The 14576-nt window shown below is 31.7% G+C and overlaps 2 protein-coding genes and 1 non-coding gene across 4 annotated transcripts; 2 read left to right on the top strand and 1 right to left on the bottom strand.

The window, feature by feature from the left end:
* The first annotated feature begins 2492 nt into the window (after window positions 1-2492).
* Window positions 2493-5420, top strand: LOC110647470 (cytochrome b5). Its single transcript, XM_021801313.2, has 3 exons — window positions 2493-2790; window positions 4756-4822; window positions 4913-5420. The coding sequence occupies exons 1-3, from the start codon at window positions 2704-2706 to the stop codon at window positions 5167-5169; spliced, it is 411 nt and encodes a 136-aa protein (XP_021657005.1). The 5' UTR covers window positions 2493-2703; the 3' UTR covers window positions 5170-5420.
* Window positions 5421-8575: 3155 nt separating this feature from the next.
* LOC110647473 (BTB/POZ domain-containing protein At5g48800) lies at window positions 8576-13715 on the bottom strand. 2 transcript variants are annotated; one of them, XM_021801315.2, is made up of 4 exons: window positions 13014-13715; window positions 12218-12284; window positions 9804-10970; window positions 8576-9366 (listed from the first exon to the last, which is right to left on the bottom strand). In XM_021801315.2, exons 1-4 carry the CDS (start codon window positions 13088-13090, stop codon window positions 8833-8835), a joined length of 1845 nt encoding a protein of 614 aa, XP_021657007.2. In that variant the 5' UTR covers window positions 13091-13715; the 3' UTR covers window positions 8576-8832. The 2 variants fall into 2 exon arrangements, with proteins under 2 accessions (XP_021657007.2, XP_021657008.1); XM_021801316.2 differs by lacking the exon at window positions 13014-13715 and adding an exon at window positions 12725-12936.
* On the top strand, window positions 11445-11581 carry LOC131170143 (U6atac minor spliceosomal RNA). Its single transcript, XR_009141084.1, has one exon. It is a non-coding gene; the product is annotated as a U6atac minor spliceosomal RNA (small nuclear RNA).
* Window positions 13716-14576: the final 861 nt, after the last annotated feature.

Below are 14576 nucleotides of genomic sequence, written 5' to 3'. Positions count from 1 at the left end.
GTGAATTGTTTAACTATATAAAGAATGATTTTTAATAATTTTATATGTCTTTTTATTCATTTTTTTATATTATAGAATATAAAGATGACAAATTCATAATATATAGGAATACTAATTGTAATTTATAAATTTAGTTTTGAGTGTCAAAAAGTAAACGCATTGGCAATGGTTGTTGAATTGGAATTTGGATGGCCCAACTAACGCCGCATAACTTATTTTTCATTATTTAAAAAGACTCAAGTAAAACTTTTGAAGTAAAATAAAATGGCATAATGTTTAATTTAGTCTCTATATTTATTAGAAAATTTAATTTAATTTATTTTTAATTTTTGATCTAAATTAATTTAAAATTTTTAATTTACATTAAATTTGATTTAAAAATTAAAATTTAGAGGCTAAATTTATTGATTTCTTAATTTAATCCTAAAAATTAAGAAGTTTGTTTTTTTTTAATTAAATTGAGTTTAAATTAAATTAGATAAAAAATAAAAAATAATTAAATTGAACTTTTTTAATAAGAATTAAGATGTAACTTAGCTTTAAATTAAAATAAAATGAATGAAAATTAATTTCACCCGACTATATATGATCGAATTAGAAAAATAATATTTGTATTGAATTCAACTTTTAAACATTAGGCACCTAATTAATTAATTATAAATTTGAAAAGAATTTAAATATTAAAAATAATAATTAATTTTGAATTTAAATCGGATATTTTTGTGGATATTTATCCATTGCCGTCGTAAATACATCCAATCTATGGGGATCTCATAGCTCTTTGTTTGGGAGTGGGGAAAATAAATTTGGGAGAAAAATGAGTCATGGGAATCATAATTTTATATAACTTGATAAAATTTGGAGGAATCATATAAAATTAATGATGGAAGAATTTTAAATTTGGATGAGTTCACCGTTTACATCATTTTCATTTTCACGAAATAAGGTTATTTAATATTTATTTTCCTTAAAAAAATGGTTATTTATTTAGGGGAACTTGAGTCATGGTGGACTAAAGTCACTAAACTTGAAGATTAGGTTAAAAAGTTGAGCCTGCAACCATCCTGTTCTGACCACTTAAACCGGACGAATGTGAAATAGGTGAACCATAAAAAAATAAAAAATAAAAATAAATAAATAATTTTGAGTATTTTCAATAAATATCTAGCTAATTTTTTAAAATTTTAAATTGATTATAAATAGCGCGTATGTGAAATATAAGATTTAATATATTTTAATAAAATTATTATAATTTTATTAAAAAGTATATATTTTTTATTTTGTGTGTTTATATATTTTTAGTTAATTTAAAATAAATAAAAATTAAATAAGTAAATTAATTCATAATTTTAATTAATAAAAAGTTTAGTGACTCTTAACATTAAAAATAAAGTGTCATTTTAAATGTTATTGAAAAAATAATTTAAAAAAATTTATTGTGTTATTTTAAAATTATTATGATTAAAATATATTAAAATTAATATTTAATATCCTCTAATTAATCTATTTAAAAAAGTTTTTTAGGCAGTAATATTAAATAAATCCTTTAATCTTTAATAAATTTAAGGAAGTTAAATACATTAATTAGTCTCAGATTTTGGTCGAAAAAGTTTAGTAATATTTTTAATTATTTTAATTTCTCCTTAATTTTAATGCTTTTTAAAATAGCAAAAATTTAAGGAATAAAATTAATATTTTGAAATATTAAGAAACTATTAAATTTTTTAAATACAAATTAAAAATTAAAATATACTTTTATCGAAAAAGTTTGAGCGATGCAGGTGAAAAAATAATATATAAATTTTAAATCTTAATTGAATATTAATTAGAGAAGAAAAATAAAAATAATAAAAAAATTTTAAAAATAGATAAAAATTTATAAAAGTTAAATTTACTAATATATTTAAGACTATTAATAAAAATATAATAGTAAAAATAAAATTTATAAATTTATTTCTCTTATATTTTAGGAAACTTTATAATTTAATTTCTAAAATTTTACTTTATAATACACTTTAATTTTTAAATTAAAAAATTAATTACTTTATTTTTAAATTTTATATTATATTACATTCTAATTTTTAAATTTTTAAAAATAAATTATTTAATTTTAAATTTTAAACTATAGGATACTTTAATTTTTATTATTATAATATTTAAAATAATTTAATCCTTTTATTAATATATAAAATTATTATCAATAATAAAATTATAAAGATTAAATTATTTTATATATTAAAATTAAATAATTAAATAATTATTTTTTAAAACTTAAAAATTATAGTATAATATAATATAAAATTTAAAAATAAAATAATTAAATTTTTAAAATTAAAAAATTAAAAAATAATATAAGATAAAATTTATAAATAAAATTTAAACATCAAATTATAAATTTTCTTATATCTTAATTTTTTTTTTTTCATTTTCATTGAACAATTAAAAAAAGTTGGTCGCTTAAAGTCTCGTCTGACATCTCACCCCTCACCAACCCCACACCACACCTAATCCACCGGTATACAATAAAATTTCTCCCTCTACTGACCTTACCAACCCTCTCCTCTCTTTCTCTCTCTGTTGTTCTTGTGTTCATATTCACTCACAGTTACAGCTTCTCTTGGTTGCAGCCCATAGTTTTTTGCTCCTTCCAAAAGCTTTAAGGCTTCTTTCATTCTGCTCTTCCTCATACCAAACCCCACACTCATGGGTGGTCAAGGAAAGGTCTTTACTTTGGCTGAGGTCTCTGAGCATAACCACCACAAAGATTGCTGGCTTGTTATTGAGGGGAAGGTATGCACACCATGTTTTCTGATCCAATTTCGTTAATTCCCATTTCATTGGTTGATTGGTTTATATTTTCTTTGATTTTATTTTGGGTGCAATTCTCCCAACTGGATCCGTGAAGATTTTTGGTGTTTGCTGGGTTCAAGCATAAATGGCATTTTATTGAATAAATGGTATTCTGTTATCTGTGTTTGCTCGATTAACAATTCTGATTTGTTGTTTATGTATTTGTTTTTGTTGGCTTGATCTTGACATGGTAATAAATTCAATTTTCGTGTTTGAGTTTATAGATCTCTTTTAAAAATACATTTCTACTTGTGTATCTGCCTTGCATGTAGAACTTTGGGACTCAACAGGTGATTGTTTGTTCAAGGATGATCATATTAGGACTCTGTGATGATAAATTTGAGCTGCATGTGCTACAATTGATTGGTATAACCTGAAAGATAAATGTGGTAGGCTGCAGACGGTTATGAGTCAGGAAATTTAAGATCTTCTATTTTATTTGTTCGTTTATCTTCGTTGCTTAATAACTTCAGATGGGCATGGCAGGAGATTCTTCAGATGCATAACTTATCAAAGCCAAACCTATCTGTTGGTAAATCACTAAATTGGGTGATATAACATGTCATATACATCGAAAGTTATTAAAACATGCAAGCTTAGGAGTCTGATAGCTGAGATCTAAAATGCTTCACATAATGGTGATGTGGTCAATATGGAGAATTTGATTTGTGATTATAAATGGTTCTCTTTTGATTGCTTATTTACTGCATAAGAATGATTTCATTGTTATAAGTTATTTTTTTAAATCATTGGTATATCACATGCATCAAGAACTTAATTTATATGGACTTGATTTTGGGCCCTTAATTCTTTGATATAGTTCTCAATGAGAACTCAACATTTCACAGAGAAGTGTTCCTATTTTTCAGTTTGGTTCACTGGAAAACTTGAGTTGCTGAACTTTTAAGCACCTTTTAGCAGGTTATGTCTTTATGAACCTGTTATGAATATATATTCACGTTGATTGTGTTGGGAACTTAAATCGATTTATAGGATCTTAACAAGAAATTTTCTAGCAATAAGATTGCGTTACATACAAATAAAAGTACTAAATCAAGGAAAAAAATGGGTAAATATAAGATTCAAGAGGCCTGTAACAGTCAACACCAAGAGATGAAGAGTATTTAAGAAGGTGAATTTGTTCTAGAGATGCCCTTGGTTACATGTGAGCATTTATTTGTACTGAACTTGTGGAATTGTTACCTGAAAGCATATGTTGGATGATTCCTTTGTTGTTTTAATGTTTTTTGAGCAGTAACTTATGTAGGAGAGTTATTAAAAAGTGATTTGGCACGGATGTCTAGCCACCACTCGGACTTGGGTACTGCACAATAATCTTACGTGTTAGTGTTTCAGTAGCACCTATTTTCTAAAATTTCTTAGATTTTTCCGCTAATTTGGAATGTCAAAGCATCATACCCATGTTTAAGTATCCTTAACCAACATGGGTGCTATATGCCCTAAGGTAAAGTGAAGAGTAGGAAATAACCATGGTTATTCATTGGTACACATATGCCAAATAGACTATAGTCATGTAACTTACACTATGTTTGGGAGGGAGTTTTTGGAGGTAAGGTACCCTTTCTTTTTTTTTTTAATAAGTAATAGGTACACGAGTGGCTTGTTTGAGAGCAATACTTTCTTAGGAAGGTTAAGTTTTGGAGGTTTCAAAACCTCCAAAACCCCTACTTTTAAGAAACTTCCATGCACAACTCCTAAACGGAGTGTTAGGATCTGATTTGAGAAATGCTTTTGAACTGCATAGCAAGGAATGAGAAATGACCTGGAGGCAGATGAACTCAGAATTCAGGGTTCTTCAATATTCAAACTAAATTTTAATTTAGCATCATGTTATATTTCACATTTCAATATCCTCAAATACCATTTTTTAATTCTGTGGACCAGGTATATGATGTGACAAAATTCATGGAGGACCATCCTGGAGGTGATGAGGTTTTGCTGTCTGCCACAGGTATGAAGATATACTTGTTGTGAGTGCCAATTGTTTAAAGAATCATGGGCCCACATTTGCAAATACCATTGATTCTTGTGTGATTTGCAGGGAAGGACGCAACTGATGATTTTGAGGATGTTGGCCACAGCAGCAGCGCAAGAGCAATGATGGATGAATTCTATGTTGGTGAGATTGATACATCAACCATCCCTTCTAGGAAGGCATATACTCCTCCTAAGCAGCCTCACTACAACCAAGACAAGACACCAGAATTCATTATCAAGCTCCTCCAGTTCATAGTTCCCTTGCTGATCTTGGGTTTGGCTGTTGGTATCCGCTTCTACACCAAAAAAACTGAAGCATAAGTGCTGAAACAATAACTGGGACTTGAAATTCCAAAAGATGATTCAAATAAGCTCATGTTAGTTAATTCTTGTATCACTGTGGATCTTTTAGGACGTCTGAGTTTGTGATGAATGTGTGCTTGTTTCTCCCTGCCATTCCCTTTTCCTTGTAAGAGTTCATGTTGTCATCTTTCTTCTTCTACCCTTCATATGCCATTGGTAAAAACCATCTTTCCTCTTATCACATAATATCATTGCTGATTTTGGAAACATGATCATGAGAAGTCTGATCAATTTAGAAAATTATATATTAAAATTCTCAAACTGATAACATAGTAAAAACCAGTACCCAGTTATGTAGAACCTTATGATATTAATGCATGGAAAAATGTAACAGATGAATTTGGTGAATGCATTAATCACATTGGACGGTATGGCTGTGCACGGGTCATGAAATAATGAGTCGAGCTGTACTTATTTTTTTGTTCTGGTTCAGTTTTAGTTCCTTATTAAGATTAATCGGAATTGAAATCGAATTTGATTATGGATATGCCTTTCTATATTTCATTTAATATATTATATGTCTTTATATATATTTATATATCTAATTATGAACTATATGTGCCTTAATATTATATTTCATTTATTTACTTTTTTTTAATAATTTTAATTATAAATATATTAAAATATTTATAATTTTTAATTATAAGTATAATATTATATTATGTTTATACTTAATTTTTAATTTTATTTATATCTTATACTTAAATATTATATAATTAATAAATAATTAAAAAATATATTATATAATATATTTGTACTACTGTCTTATATATGTTTGATTCTAAAATATATGTTTCTCATTGTTAAAGATCATATAATTTAAAAATATAAGATATTAATAATTTATTTCAAAATTTAAATTTTAATTTAAATATGACTTTTTATAAAAATAATTATATAAAATTATTTTAAAAATTAAGAATCAAAAGAATCAAATTAAAACTATACTAAACTAGAATCGAAACAATGAGAGATCATACCGGAACTGTATTGAAATTTTGGTTACAAAATCACAATGTCGATGAGAGAGGGTTATTTTCTAGGACATTTATTGTAGCTAAGCAATATGACCTAACAATGTTAGCTATAGTGCACTCGTTGGCTAGCTGGTTGTGCTTTGTCATCGTTAATTCCACAGTTTACAGCTCACTGGAGGCCACTTTGAATATCTCTTCCTCTAATTTGGGGTCAAATTTGATTTTTTTGTTTTTAATACTTTGATTGTAATTTGAAACTATACAAACCGGAATCAAGCTTTGTAATAAAATCCATATTTAAAAGAATTCTACAGAGAACAGAGACAATCTAATGGTATAGGTTTGAAAAATCATAGAAATTTTCTGTGTAGTATCACAGAAAGATTAGAATAAGACTACAGCCATAAACCGGTATCTTCTATAGTCATCATAGGTAAATACTACAGCTAAAGCTAGAGGTTATCGTAATAGTATATCCATATGCAACAATGAAAAGGACAGGATCCGTCTAAGATGATTTAGATGTGTATTGTTTACCCCAATGGATGATCCTAACAAAGACCTTGAAGAGTCTTCATTTATCCAAGGACCCTTTCATAGGAACTCCCGCAAGTTTCTGTCATCATGTCGCACAAGTATCAGTATATGAGTCATTATGGTCCTGAACTTTATCTCCTCTTCCTCAATATTTTTCAGCATACAGGGGAAAGAAAAACACCAGGATGGGAAGTATAGCTGGTGAAGATGGTGTGCTGAAACTGGTGCATCCAGGTAGGTATGTGGAAATTCACAGACTGCCTGTAACTGCAGCTGAAATCATGAAGAAGTATCCCAGGCACTCTGTTACCAGGCCAGATGTGTTCGAGTATCCTTGGGTTGTGGTAAAACCTGAGTCTGTCCTGAACCTGGGAAAAGTTTTCTTCATTGTTCCTAATCACACTATCTACGACTTGATGAAAGCTCACAGGGAGAGAAACCAGCATTCTCCAAACCAAAATCAATCTCCAGAGAAAGGTGTTAACGAGCAAGTTCAAAATCAAGACTCCCCAATAAAGTCACATGCTGGTTCAACACCAAAACATCTAAATCGTCACAAACAGCTTTACAAATCACCTCCTACTACATCCTGTATGTGGATACCTTCCCTAGATCAAGACCGTGATTTGAGAACCAGAAAACAAAACAAGGTTGGTTCATGGCCTGAAATTATGCTCAAGCACAAAATGTCCCACCTTAGTCTTGAAGATAAACCAGCGGAGATTTCCAGAATTATCATTAAATCTTCCAATCATGAAGAAGATCATAATATTAACACTAACATCACTGCAGAATTTCACAAGACGAAAGTTGGTGACATAGATTTCAGACACAGCAAAGAGGTTACCATGCTAAAATCTTGCTTAAGGAAACCAGACAGCGTTCGTAAGTCGCTTCAACTTAAGGTTTCCTTTTTCTTGCCAGCCAAAGATGAGGAGCATCAGAGAAGAGTCAAAAGTGTCTCGAGAAGAGTTTGCAGGCAATAGTTCCCGCAGTTTTGTGTATTTTTTTGTTCATTTTACAAGCCTTCTTCCAACGTAGCCTGATTTTTCCAAAATTTTCCCAAATATGATAGCTATGCTAAACTTGGGATGAAGTAAGTGGGGGGTTTTTCAGGTCAATATAACTTCTCCTGAAACTTTAACACATGTACATATTTCGGGAAGAAACAATTGAAACTTCAGCCATTGTAGTATTTTTTCTTGGAAACTACTGAAATAAATTCAGGACAAAATGTTACTGTGACTCATAAAAGCATGTCGGCAGGCTCACAATGAGGCCAAAATATGCACATAGCAAAAAACCCCAAATTTCAAATCACCATCAGAAATAATGACTAAAGAGAATAGGATTCCATGCTTTCACTTCAGATTCTGCCGTCTAAACCAGTTACAAAAACAGATCATCATTTTTGCACCCTGTTCCTCCACGGCTCCACATCATATGCTTCCAATTAAAGTAATATTTACGCCCTTCTTCTTTTTAAGGAAAATTTTTAACTGTTCTTAAAATCCCCATTTTCCCACCTAAAATAAGAGAAGGGAAGAACCCTTAATTGATCTGAAACTTGTTGCCATGTACTCTCTGAAGCAGAAGATCTTCCCATAATTTTTTTTTTCTCAATACTACTCCAAATTATTTCTGGTCATGCCAGAACTTGATTGTTAATGAAATTTATATAGCTCAAAGATCAAATACTACAGGAAGAAGTAGATTAGAATTGCGAGGGTCAATTTTATTCAAATGGACATGAAATACTTGGAGAGAAGATTGCCAAACCCAAAATTTCTTCAGTCACAAGATAATAACTCAGAAAGGATATCCATAATTTGTAAGCGTATTCTACTAAGTTATGCTAAAAATTCTTTCATATATACAGCATTTCAAACAAATTCTTACATATAGCATTTCAAATTATATCAAAGTTTACTCTCCAAAAACCATGACTTGCAAAAAAGAACCTCTTACCTTCCTAACCAAAACATCATAAATCATATACAAGGTGGCCGAAGGAACGTTTATAAAATTCAAGTGAAAAGGTCAACACGAGCATGGCTCGCAGTTGCTCAACAAATACAGTAAAAAGAATCTGGGTAACTTGAATTACCTAATCAGTGCTGGCACATGTTCTCTCAATCACTCTAGAATCAGTTCTATGAGAATGCCTTGAGGGAGAGCTTGATCCCCTAGAAGAACTATGCCCAAAGAAGCTCAGCTTACCAATTTTCTTGGAGAAAGAACTCATGAATTTTCGAGAATGAGACTTTTGCATATCTCTCTTCATACAAACATGTTCTTTCTCCAGATCATTTAATCTCATCCGTAATCGAGCTAACTCAAGTTTCAACTCTCGGTTTTCTCGCCTAAGTGATGCATAGTTGTCTCGTGGAGACATTGCTGCACTGAGTGCACCACTGCTGATCCTCCATGACTGGTGCATTGGTTTGTGGTCTTCATCACCGTAGGAGCAGCACAACGAATTTCTGAGCCTTATTTGCTCAAAATAAAGCACTTGAACAATAGCTTGGAGGGGCAGGCGTTCATTTTGTGCAGCATGAGCACCAGCTTCTTGTGAGAGCTTCTGAAAATCAATAAGTTTGCAGAGCTTCTTCCTGTCAGAATCTGATAAACCCTGATGAGCCTGGATATGTGGTTGAAAAAGAATTAGAGGTAGAAATTTTGAAAACAATGACAAGCGTATAGATGAATTTCATCTACTTGTCAATTGAGACTAAGAAAGCCTAATCCACTACTTTAGTTAGCCATAGTGATGAAAATATATATTTTTTAAAAAAGAGAAACTTGACTGCAACAAAATATATTTTAACATGAAACTAAGCCCAGAAATCTGGGAAACAAGAAGTGGCTGCATATTTTGTATTTGTAATCTGGAAAGCCGTGCTTACCCAAGTTGTTAAAGGCACAGGTCTCTGTGACATGCCACAAAGCCCTTTTTTAATATAATATCAAATATTACCTAATTAGATTTACTCCTTTCTTCATTCGGTTTTGCTGCAAATAATAATAAACTTTCTTTCCAGATATTGAAAATCAAAAGAAAACATCAGAAATACGTACTTTAAGGTAAATATCAATTGCTCGATATAGACCATCATGTATGGTACGTGCATGTGATGGTAAAGTCTCTGCGATCACCATGAACTTGGAAAGCTTGAGGTTTGCATCAGGAGCAATTTCTGCTAGGTAGTTGTCTACTAATTTTGCCACCTTAAACAATGCAGTTTGAGACGGTGAATGAGGACTATCAGATTCAAAAACAGAAGCATCTTCCATATCATCTTCACTGTCATCTTGCTGTGAGAAGTTTACCAAGATCCTATGAACTGTGTCAACATCAAACAAGGTATCACCTGCATGTCGGAAGGATGGAATCAGAAGATCATCAAGAATTGCAATATCCAACTGGGAACCAATTCGCCTCTCTAGATCAAGTCTACAAGCAATTGTACAATCAAGCATGACAGCACTACGCAAAAGACCAAAAAGAAAACTGATTGGAACTGCAAGTTTCTCAACAGGCAAAAGGTTGACAATTGTCTCAACCACAAGTCTTTCATGCCCCGTTGAAATCAGATCAACCTTTGTCTGACTAGAAGGATTCCATAAACTACATTTCTTTGTCAATTCCTTCTGAGCATAGTTCACAAGTGATGCTCCAATACTCTCAGGACGGACCCCACGGCATTTCATAGCTGTCATTACTCTTTGGTACAGGTCAATCCAGAGAACAGAAAGATCTTCTATCCACCAGTCCCCCTCACACTTGGCTTGCTTGTTCATGTGAAGTCTCCCTGAACTGCTATACTCCAAACGTGAAAAGCTTGAGGCAATTTGCTCAGCACATGCCTTTGAAGCTATTGCATCTATGCAACGGCTAACTATTTTCAGCTCATCAGCAAGAGGAAGTAGATTCTCACATTGTTGCAAAACTTCAACGCACATTTCAAGGTTCTTGCAAACAATACTCTCTAGATATTCTTCAGCACGAGAACCAAGATTGTCTTTTGAAAACTCTTCGGTCATTTCAAGGTAATCAGAAACACAACACAGCTGAGCAACGTTTGCAGACGTAATTTCAAAGTTAATGCCATAACAGAATTTTGCAGCCAATTCAAATGACTCTGCTCCTCCTGGTAGGTTAAGAAGCTCCACCCTTGAGATATCAGCATCCCTATGTTCTGCAACCAACTTTCTGATTCGTCCACTGCGAGAGACAAGAGGGAACTGCATTTTGAATTAGATTATCAGAAGCCTATCAAAACTGCGAAATGAACATCTCACTAATATGCAAAAAAGAAAAGATATATTCAATCAGGATTTGCTCACTCTTAAGGTGAATTGGCTACTAAGTAGTTAATTACATACCAAAGTCAGACCAGCCAACACAAATTAATGCAAAATAAATTTTGAATGACAATTATAAACTAAACAGAAAAACTTTGAAGGCCATTTGTCTCTCACAAAACAGAGGAAAAAGAATAAAAGGAAAAGAATTGAGATGGTCTTTTAAAAGGTTCATGAATTTCCATTTCTTCTGTTCTGCTGAATACTAATAATTGTACAAGTAAGCTTGTGACACACAAATTTGTGCACAAACTTTCCTGCAACATTTCTACTTTCTCTCTGAATGCTCTTTTGTTAGTTGTTTAAGTCTTGGACTGTCAAACCAAGCACACATCCATATGTGGATAGAATTTTTGGTCAATAGAAAGAAGAGATGGTTGGCATCTCCCCTGACAGAGACAGAAGCAGCCTTTGGGTTTACCTATACCAGCTTATTTGGTTAATGCTGATTGCTGCCCACCTTCTTAGTGGATCTATAACCAGAAATTTGAGGAGGCGGAAAGGCATTTTTGGAAAGTGAAAATTTAAAGTTTTTTACCTCACAATTAAGAGTGTAAAATTTTAGGATGTCTTGTAAATCTTATCCTGAAGCTGGACAAAATTGGTTATCACAAAACCAAGATTTTAATCTGGGATGGTAAGATAAAACTCTAAAATTCAACTGTAACTTAAAGCTTTCATATTCTTCCTACATAATTGATGGAGAAAAAGTAAGAAACTTTTGACTGTTCTACTCAGAACAACAGTCTTCATAACTATCCTTCTCACTGAGGGTAGGTTACCTATTTTAATGTGTGTAACCAAGTAGCAAATAAAACTTAATTTATAATGATTCAGAAGTTTTCCAGAAAACAAGATTCATGAAGTTTGCCGACTCCAAAATTCCAAAAAAAAATGCTCCTTGCATTCTTTTTGCTGCGTATACTTCTATTTATTCACTAAGTCTTCCAAACAAAATGATTATATTAATCTCAGTAAAACTTGAACTCCATAAAGCTTCAGTGGCAAATTAAGCACTTTCTATGTTCACCACACTATGCTAAAAGAAGTTTCATCCATATTACAGGCAGTATATGATTGATCAGTGAGAAATTTAGTCATTCAGAAATAAACTTGCAAAAATTTACCTTATGCAATGCGAATGTCCCTCCACTCACTTCTATCGTGATATCACTAGGGACATCCCGAAAAATCCTACAACAAAATAATTATCAATCACCACAAAAGAACGCTTAAACTATTTCAGAACTTAAAATGTAAGTTCACAATTAAAGATTTTGCATGCAGACACCAACTCTTAGCAGGCAAAAAAACATAAAACCCTTATGATGAAACAAAGCAGAAAGCCTCCAGGAAATATTCAAAATCAACTGGAATTAAATAGAAAGTTCTGCCAAAGAACAGAAGTTCAAAAAAAAGGGCAAAAATATGCACATGAACAACAAGCAGATCCAAAAATGATGAGAATCAGAAATCTTGATATAAGAAAAGAAAAGCAGGACAGAGAATGCATTTTCAATGAAATATTTGAAATTGTAGAAATATCTCGAAGCAACAATGATCAAGGTAAATAAGAAGATGAAAGCCAGTAAACGGATAAGAAGAAAGTTTGAAGTTTAAGTTACTTAGAATACCATAACATTGACAAAGAAAGATGCAAAACCGGTGATTGCATCACACCAGCAAGGATAAGAAAGAGAAGAGCAGAGGGAAGACAACGAGTATGTAAGGCAGCAAGCAAGAATTGGAACAAAATATAAGATCAACCTGACCACTTACCACTCACCACAGTACTAAAGCAACAATCAAAGAGCAAAAAGAGGGAGGAAACAACAAAGAAAAAAGAGAAAAGAAAAAAAAAAAAAAAGATAGAGAGAGAGAATCACAACACCCAAGAATATAACTTTTATATCAAAAACAAACCATTCATTGCATCGCTGCCTGGAACACTTAGCCAAGGAGAGTTGCTGCTGCTGTTGTTGCTGGTGGAGCTTCTCCATGCCAAAGAGAAAACAACGAAAAGCAGAGCGTGAAGATGAAGAGAAAGAATAAAGGAGGAAGAAAGTGGGGTTAAGGGAGAGAGACAGAGAAGGAGACCCAGTTGGAGAAGTAGCTGTTGGTGAAGTTCTTCTTTGGCCATTTTTGTCAAACAAGTGATGTTCAAAACCAAAGATTGCAACTGTCCAAAGCAATGGGCCTCCCTTTTTACCATGTGGGTCATGCTTATGCTTTTGCTATCAAAGCTTAAAAATGCCTAAATCAAATCTTACAGCTGCTTTGAATTACACCATAAAAGGTGAAGAAGTGAAATGAAGCAAGTGTCACTGTAGGCATTTGGGGTGTGTCTAAAGCCTTGAAAAAATGTAGTAAAGTGCCGCTGGAAAAGCGGAGCTTTGCTTTCCTTTTGATTTGCCGATTAAATAAAATAATAATAAAAAAAGCGGGAACAAAATGAATTTATTAATTAGACATTCTGAACATTCACTTGCACTTTACCGCTTTGTGCTTTTCTTACAGTTAAAACGACAGTTTGTCCCCTCCGAGTTTTTCATAAAATATTAACAGTTCATATCTTCAATATTACAGAATCTCGATAGATGGATAGCCAACACTAAATTTATAAGAGAATGAGAAGTCGGTGAATTCTATTAGTATCACCCTCCTATGGCCATATTAGGTGGCTTTGCCTTTTGGCTTTTAAGATTCTATGCCAACTAGTTTTGGCTTCAATAGTGTTATTTGGAGGTTCACCAGCTCAAATTGAGCTTCAACTATGGAGGATGAGGATTTTCTCTTCTCAATTGGTGGTTCAGCTTTGATGCAAGGAGAGAGTTGGGAGTGGGGATCACTCCCCATCCCCACCTCACAAAAGTTCATGGTCGGATGAGTGGGGTGAGTTTCTTGCGAGGAGATTTTTTTTATTTTAATTTATTAGTATATAATATAAATTTATTTATTAAAAAATAAAATATAATTAAAATACAAGTTTTAGATATTATTTTAAAATTATATTTATATATTTTTTAAATTATAATATATAAATATATAAAAATAAATAATTTTGAATAAAAAATATAATACACTACTGTATGGAGTAAATTATGTAAATTTGAGCAGGGATAAGCCCTTTTTATTTGTCTTGCATAAATTAAAATCAGAATAAAATTGATTAAATTTGAGACAGATTGAATTGAGCTCTGAAATTTTTTTCGGTTTTTAATGAATTATTATGTCATTTTTCGATTAAAAAAAAGGTTTCCCCTAAGAATAAATTAGTGAGAATGTTTGGAACATAAATAATTGCATAGCATTTAGATGTAATAATTAAGAAGTGGGTCAAAAGTTTGTGTCAAAATTGTACCCGTGAATAGATATGATTTTGACTGGATATTAATTTTAGGTACACCTACACAACACTTGTCTTAATTATTTTTTATATATTAATTAATCTTAATGGATTTTCCCCTTCTCTATGCTTCCATATTC

The sequence above is a fragment of the Hevea brasiliensis genome, chromosome 10 (assembly GCF_030052815.1).
Source record: "Hevea brasiliensis isolate MT/VB/25A 57/8 chromosome 10, ASM3005281v1, whole genome shotgun sequence".
Lineage (NCBI taxonomy): Eukaryota > Viridiplantae > Streptophyta > Magnoliopsida > Malpighiales > Euphorbiaceae > Hevea > Hevea brasiliensis.
This window is presented reverse-complemented; position numbering and strand designations above follow the sequence as displayed.

Bases quoted from the DNA above. Each gene is read 5' to 3' on its own strand.
- LOC110647473 (XM_021801315.2), bottom strand. From the start codon at position 13,090: ATGGAGAAGCTCCACCAGCAACAACAGCAGCAGCAACTCTCCTTGGCT. The intron at 12,285-13,013 runs GTTTGTTTTTGA...ATTTTGTTGTAG, and splicing joins AGGCAGCGATGCAATGAATG to GATTTTTCGGGATGTCCCTA. The intron at 9,367-9,803 runs GTACGTATTTCT...CCACATATCCAG, and splicing joins CAATTGATATTTACCTTAAA to GCTCATCAGGGTTTATCAGA.
- LOC110647470 (XM_021801313.2), top strand. From the start codon at position 2,704: ATGGGTGGTCAAGGAAAGGTCTTTACTTTGGCTGAGGTCTCTGAGCAT. The intron at 2,791-4,755 runs GTATGCACACCA...TCTGTGGACCAG, and splicing joins GGCTTGTTATTGAGGGGAAG to GTATATGATGTGACAAAATT. The intron at 4,823-4,912 runs GTATGAAGATAT...TGTGATTTGCAG, and splicing joins GGTTTTGCTGTCTGCCACAG to GGAAGGACGCAACTGATGAT.